Genomic DNA, 6488 nt, shown 5'->3' on the forward strand with positions numbered 1-6488 from the left:
TTCACAAATAAAAAACAGTTGCGCCTCTTTGGAAGATGGGAAAGACCGAAAGAAGCAATGGAAGGGTTCTTTTAGACTTTATTAATATGCATGAGAAGCAAACACCGAGTTTAGGGCAAACTATGAACTCTTCTTTACTGATCCGAACGAGAATAATTGTGCAAACGAATGTTATTTGAGTATAAAAAGTTAATTGAGAGGGCTTCAGAAACACAAGGGGAGAGGAGCCTTTGTCTGAAGCAGGCAGGCGCTGAGCCCGCAGCCAATCAGTGGGCAGCATCTGCTATAAATAGTGGGAGCGGCTTAGGCCGATAAGCAACTTCATCGGTTTAATTTTTGGCTTTGGTGCGAGTGCGACACAGCAGAGCATGGCCGAAACCGCTCCAGCAGCAGCAGCTGCGCCGCCTCCTGCTCCAGGCGCGGCCAAGAAGAAGGCGAAGAAGCCGGCGGGAGCGGCGAAAGCGCGCAAGGCATCGGGCCCCAGCGTCTCCGAGCTGATCGTGCAGGCGGTCTCGGCTTCAAAGGAGCGCAACGGCGTGTCCTTGGCTGGCCTGAAGAAGGCTCTGGCGGCAGCCGGCTACGATGTAGAGAGGAACAACAGTCGCGTGAAGCTAGCCGTCAAGAGTCTGGTGAGTAAAGGCAGCCTGCTGCAGACTAAGGGCAGCGGAGCTTCGGGCTCTTTCAAGCTGAACAAGAAGCAGCCGGAGGCGAAGAAGAAGAGCCCTCCGAAAAGCAAGAAAGCGGCAGTGAAGAAAGCGAAAAAGGCGGCAGGGGCCGGAGTGAAAAAGAGTCCGAAGAGGGCCAAGAAGCCGTCGGCAACCGCCACCAAGAAAGCAGCCAAGAGCCCCAAAAAGGCCAAAGCGGTTAAAGCCAAGAAAGCGGCGAAGAGCCCGGCTAAAGCCAAAGCGGTGAAAGCGAAGGGGAAGAAAAGCCCGGCCAAGGCTGCCAAGCCCAAGGCAGCAAAAGCCGCAAAGAAAAAGTGAAGCTCTGCTCGAGAACCGGCGACGCTTATTAAACCCAAAGGCTCTTTTCAGAGCCACCTCACACATCAATGAAAGAGCAAATGGTTTCAAAGAAAATATTCTCTGGTACAGTACATAGAAAAGATGGGTCAGTAATTCAGCCTATTTGTTCTGCAGAAAAACTACCCCCACACACATTATTCAGCCCGTTTGATATATGATTAACCCAGTGGCCACTACGTTGGGGCAAGGCATCCCTTTGCTCCAGGCCAGTAGCCATGCGTGAGAACAGCTGAAGTCATGAGAGCAGTATTTTATTGTGTTTTATTAGAAGCCGTTTAGAATAAACCTTTTGCAGTAGGTGTCAAGCACTAACTGCTGTCTTCACTACACCACAAACAAAGACTCATTTAAGCCCTTTTCAGGTGGGAAGTTGGTGGCTCTTAAAAGAGCCTTTGGGTTAAATGCCTGTTGACCAAGGACGCTTTCTAAGCCCTCTCCCCACGAATGCGGCGGGCCAGTTGGATATCTTTGGGCATGATGGTGACTCTCTTGGCGTGGATAGCGCAGAGATTGGTGTCCTCGAAGAGCCCCACCAGATAAGCCTCGCTAGCCTCCTGCAGGGCCATGACAGCCGAGCTCTGGAAGCGCAAGTCGGTCTTGAAATCTTGCGCGATCTCTCGCACCAGGCGTTGGAAGGGCAGCTTGCGAATAAGCAGCTCGGTGGACTTCTGATAGCGGCGGATTTCTCTAAGCGCTACAGTGCCCGGTCGGTAGCGATGAGGTTTCTTCACACCCCCTGTGGCTGGGGCGCTTTTGCGGGCAGCCTTGGTCGCTAGCTGCTTGCGAGGAGCTTTTCCTCCGGTGGACTTACGGGCGGTCTGCTTCGTACGTGCCATATCGAACACACGACTCCTTTCTTCTTATACCATAGAAAAAAAAAACAACGATAGAAATCAACTCTCTTGCTCGCCTCCTTTTATAGGCTGTGCCTTGTCCTCCGCTAAATATGAAAAGCCCGCCCTTTGCCGGGATTGGTCCTTTTCTCTCTGCGAGAACAATGGTCGTTGGTGATTGATGGAGGCATTTATTGTACCTTGATTTTCCCGCGTTTGGAGAAAACTCAGTTCTCCTTCAGGTCGGTTCCTCTTGTATATTAAAGGATGTTTATAAACGGATTTGTCACTGGAGTGTTTTCAGTTTTATTAGATCGAGATGTCAGGACGTGGCAAAGGCGGAAAGGGTCTGGGTAAAGGAGGCGCTAAGCGGCACAGGAAGGTTCTGCGCGATAACATCCAGGGCATCACGAAGCCTGCAATCCGACGCCTGGCGCGCAGAGGTGGCGTAAAGCGTATTTCTGGCCTCATCTATGAAGAGACTCGTGGGGTGCTGAAGGTTTTCCTAGAGAATGTCATCCGAGATGCCGTCACCTACACCGAGCACGCCAAGCGAAAGACCGTAACCGCTATGGATGTGGTATATGCCTTGAAACGCCAGGGCCGCACTCTGTACGGCTTTGGAGGTTAAAGAGTGTCATTGACTTTTCAGTTCACAAAACCAAAAGGCTCTTTTAAGAGCCACCCACGCTTTCAAGAACAGAGCTGTAATCTGTGTCCTTTTAGCTATCTGTTGTAACTAATTGTCTTTGACACGGGGATCTCAACCGCACCTTCTTACATATGTTAATTCACAACTTAGATTTCATGCTTTCAGGACTGCATTTTAGCCCCTCATTCCACTCATGAACACAGGACCGGCCAGAGAGGAAGACCTGAAGCCAGCAACAGCGGGCGGCGGACCGGGGGGTGCAGGTTTGTAAGCCCTTTCATGAACTTGGACACTAGCGGGACACTAGGGTCCTGTCCTCAATGCGGCTGTGGAACGCTGATATAGCGCTCAGGTGGACCCGTATGGAGGATGTTCTGAGGCCCGTCTTGGATAGGTTAAGTAGATATCGGAGTACAGTTGGGACCTGGCAGTTCAATGGGTCTTCTCTTTTCGAAACACACCATATGTGGAATCTTTTCCACTTGAGCCTGTATGATTTTCTAGTGGACGGGCGTCTGGCTGCTAGTAGTACCTCAGTCACCTCTGTTGACATGTGGAAAGGGTCCAGGATTAGCCTTTCAACATCCATGCTGTAAGTGCTAGAGTTTTCAGACTGGGATGCAGAGTTTGTCCCTGGTTCTGGGTGATCAGGTCCGGTCGCAGTGGTAGGCTGATCGGCGGCTGTGTCGACAGCTGATGTAGGAAGGGGAACCACACTTGTCTCGGCCAGTAGGGCGCGATGAAGATCACTGAGGCTTCCTCTTGCCTGATCTTCTGGAGCGCTCTGTGGATAAGTGGTATGGGGGGAAAGGCATAGAGTAGGTGTTTTCCCCAATGTATGGCAAAAGCGTCTCTGGTTTGGCTGTATTGTGCTGGTCTTTTGGAGCAGAATTGTGGGCACTTTTTGTTGTCCTCCGTTGCAAAGAGGTCTCTTGTTGGGAGGCCTTGTGGAAGAGTTCCTGGATTACTTCCGGGTAGAGGGACCATTCGTGGGGGTCCAGCTTTCTGCTGAGGCTGTCCGCCAGGGCGTTGTTCTGGCCCGGGAGGTAGGTGGCCTGAATGAGAGTGTTGATTGCTAAAGCGAATGTCCAGATTTTATGGGCCTCTCTGCAGAGGGTGAGTGAGCCCGTGCCTCCCTGCTTGTTGATATAGAACATTGCCACCTGGTTGTTTGTCTGAATCAGTAAGGTCTTGTTGGAGATCCAGGGGACAAAGGCTTGTAGGGCATTCCCAATTGCCCTGAGTTCTAGCAGGGGCCCTTGGTTCTCAGGTGGAGGAGATGGGCTCCCCACCCCTGCTTTGAGGCATCTGTGGTGAGTGTCAGTTGGTGTTGTGGCTGCTGGAAGAGCCTGCCCTTGAACAAATTCTGCTGCTGTGTCCACCACTCGAGGCTGTTGCAGATTTTCTGGTCCATTATGACTCTGTGTGACAGAGGTTGTGTGTGTTGGTTCCAATTTTTTCTGAGGAACCATTGCAGGGGTCGCATGAGGAGGTTGGCAAGCGGGACGACGTGTATGGTGGCAGCTTGATGGCCCAGGAGACGTAGTATCGTTCTAGCTGTGACTGTACGTGTCTCTGATATACTCTGAGTTAGTTTTCGTATTGCTGTTCCCCTTGAGTGGGGCAGGAAGGCTGCATTCTGGGGTGTGCAAATTCTTGCCCCTATAAACTCTATTGATTGTGTTGGTTGTATTATGGATTTTTTTATGTTTACGAGGAAACCCAGGGATTGCAGGAGTGACATCGTTGTCTTTACTACTGTTGCTGTTGCCTGGGCCGATGGACCCACCAGTAGCCAGTCTCCAGGTAGGGGAACACGCATATGGCGCTCTTGCGGAGATGGGCCGCTGCTACGGCGACACATTTTGTAAAGACTCTCGGTGCGGATGAGAGTCCGAAGGGCAGGACCCGGTATTGGAAGTGCTGGTTTAGGGTCCTGAATCGTAGAAATTTTCTTTGGGAGTGATGCATAGGGATGTGGGAATATGCATCTTGAAGGTCCAGGTAGGCCAGCCAGTCGTCTTTTTGAATTAATGGTAGGATTGTCCCTAGGGAGTGCATCCAAAATTTTTCCCTGACTACGTGCTCGTTCAGGCCTCGTAGGTCTAGGATGAGTCTGAACCCTCCCGTCTTCTTGGGGATGAGAAAATAACGAGAGTAGAATCCCTGGTTGTGCTGTGACCTGGGTACTGGCTCTATTGCTCTCGCTTGGAGGAGAGCTTTTATTTCTCTGGAGATGAGTTCTGGCTGCGGTTCCCTGTAGTTTCTTTTTGGTGGGTTGGATGGTGGGTGGGTGCGGAATCTGATGCGGTATCCATTTTTTGTGATTCGCAGCACCCATTTGTCTGTGGTTATCCTCTCCCAGGCCTTGTGGAAAAGGTAGAGGCGGCCCCCTACTGGGGTGGGGGGCGTTGTTGATGAGTCAAAAACTGGGCCCCGCTTTCGTGCCGGTGGAAGTGGCTGGCTTGTGTTGTTTTCGTTCCCTCTTGCGCTGCCTTTACTGGTAAGGGGCGCTGGGTTGATGTGCTTTCTGTCTGTGTGGCGGCCATCTGGTCTGGCTGTCATACCGCCTTCCATTGGTGTTCTGTCGGCGATACTGGTTGATGTGCCGTCTTATTGTTGCGGCTTTTACCAGGCCATCTGAGGAGAGGGTTTGGAGAGTAGTGCAATGCTCCTTCATTTTGTCCACTGCTTCCGTCACTTTGTCTCCGAATAATTTCTCCCCTGAGCATGGCGCATCTGCAATACGCTCATGGGTGTCCTCTCGGAGTCCCGAGGCTCGTAGCCATGCCAGGCGTCTGGCTGCTATGGCTACTCCAGCTGTGCGGGTCGAGGTTTCGAATGCGTCGAAGGTCGCTCTTATCATATGTTTTCTGCATTCTTCCATGTCCTGCAGTATGGAAGCTATGCAGGCTTTTCCCTCCGGGTGTAGAGTGTCCAGGGTTTCCTCTACTTTCCTCCGGAGGGCATCGTTATACAGGGTCAGGTGGAATAAGTGGGTATCAATTTTTGCATTGAGCATAGAGCCATGGTAGACCTTTTTTGCAGTGGAATCCAGGGTCCTGTGTTCCTTGCCCGGGGGATCGTTGGCATGAGGGCGGTTGCTCTTCGCTTTTTTGAGTGCAGATTCCACTATGATAGAATGGTGAGGGAGCTGTGGTTTGTCAAAGCCTGGTGCCTCACTGATCTGGTATTTTTGGTCCAGTTTCTTGGACACAGCGGTGCCTGACATTAGGGTCTTCCAGATCTCGTCCCGGTGATCTAGTAGCAACTTGTGGGCTGGTAGTATCGCTGTGGCCTTTTGCACTTGTAGGTATTTTAGCAGTCTCGGCACTTCGTTTGTCCCCTCTCGCTCCGGTGTTGGAGCAAGTGCTAGGCGGGTGGCCACCTTCTGGAGGAACTTGGGATAGGTGAGGTCTTCTGCGGGAGTGTCAGATTGTGCTGTCCCATTTGCAGGCTCAGTGTCTGGAGTCTCCCCAGTTGCTGATGCATGTGGGCTGCTTTTTGTTGAGGCATAGCTTGGCTGGTAGCACTCACTCTGGTCGGAGGCGTAGCCGCCTGTGGTCGGTGAGTGAGATGCCGCTGTCTGTGCTCCATGCCTCCCTGCCGGTGATGGTTGCCGCACTTGTTCTGCATTTTGTGCTGGACTTCCCGTCAGCTGTTGTGAGATGATTCTGCTGAATAGATTAAATAGTTGGTGGTCCATGGTGGCGGCTGGTTGGTCGGGGGCACTGGCGCTGTGTTGGCGGGACCTGCCCCTGCTTCTGGCTCCGTGGTGGTGTCTGTGCCGTCTCGGCGAAGAGGCAGAGGAGGAGGAGGTGGAGGAAGAAGATGAAGATGTCCTGTATCGTTTCCTTCTTTTTCCCTGTTTGCAGCTTTGGTGATTGTTGTTTTTTGCATCTTGGCTGGTTTGCTGGGCAGAGTCAGTGCTCATGCTTGAAAAAGCACTGTCTTTAGGCTGTGCAGCTTTTAGGTGTA

General features: G+C 51.9%; 3 protein-coding genes across 3 annotated transcripts; 2 read left to right on the plus strand and 1 right to left on the minus strand.

Moving 5' to 3' along the window:
• The first annotated feature begins 329 nt into the window (after positions 1-329).
• LOC117365380 (histone H1.01-like) lies at positions 330-1013 on the plus strand. Its single transcript, XM_033955769.1, has one exon. It carries the CDS (start codon positions 369-371, stop codon positions 981-983), a length of 615 nt encoding a protein of 204 aa, XP_033811660.1. The 5' UTR covers positions 330-368; the 3' UTR covers positions 984-1013.
• A 387-nt stretch (positions 1014-1400) lies between these two features.
• LOC117365031 (histone H3) lies at positions 1401-1886 on the minus strand. Its single transcript, XM_033954883.1, has one exon. It carries the CDS (start codon positions 1859-1861, stop codon positions 1451-1453), a length of 411 nt encoding a protein of 136 aa, XP_033810774.1. The 5' UTR covers positions 1862-1886; the 3' UTR covers positions 1401-1450.
• Positions 1887-2164: 278 nt separating this feature from the next.
• On the plus strand, positions 2165-2544 carry LOC117365032 (histone H4). The gene has a single exon (XM_033954884.1). The coding sequence runs from the start codon at positions 2178-2180 to the stop codon at positions 2487-2489; it is 312 nt and encodes a 103-aa protein (XP_033810775.1). The 5' UTR covers positions 2165-2177; the 3' UTR covers positions 2490-2544.
• Positions 2545-6488: the final 3944 nt, after the last annotated feature.

This window comes from Geotrypetes seraphini, chromosome 8, assembly GCF_902459505.1.
Source record: "Geotrypetes seraphini chromosome 8, aGeoSer1.1, whole genome shotgun sequence".
NCBI classification, from domain to species: Eukaryota; Metazoa; Chordata; class Amphibia; order Gymnophiona; family Dermophiidae; genus Geotrypetes; species Geotrypetes seraphini.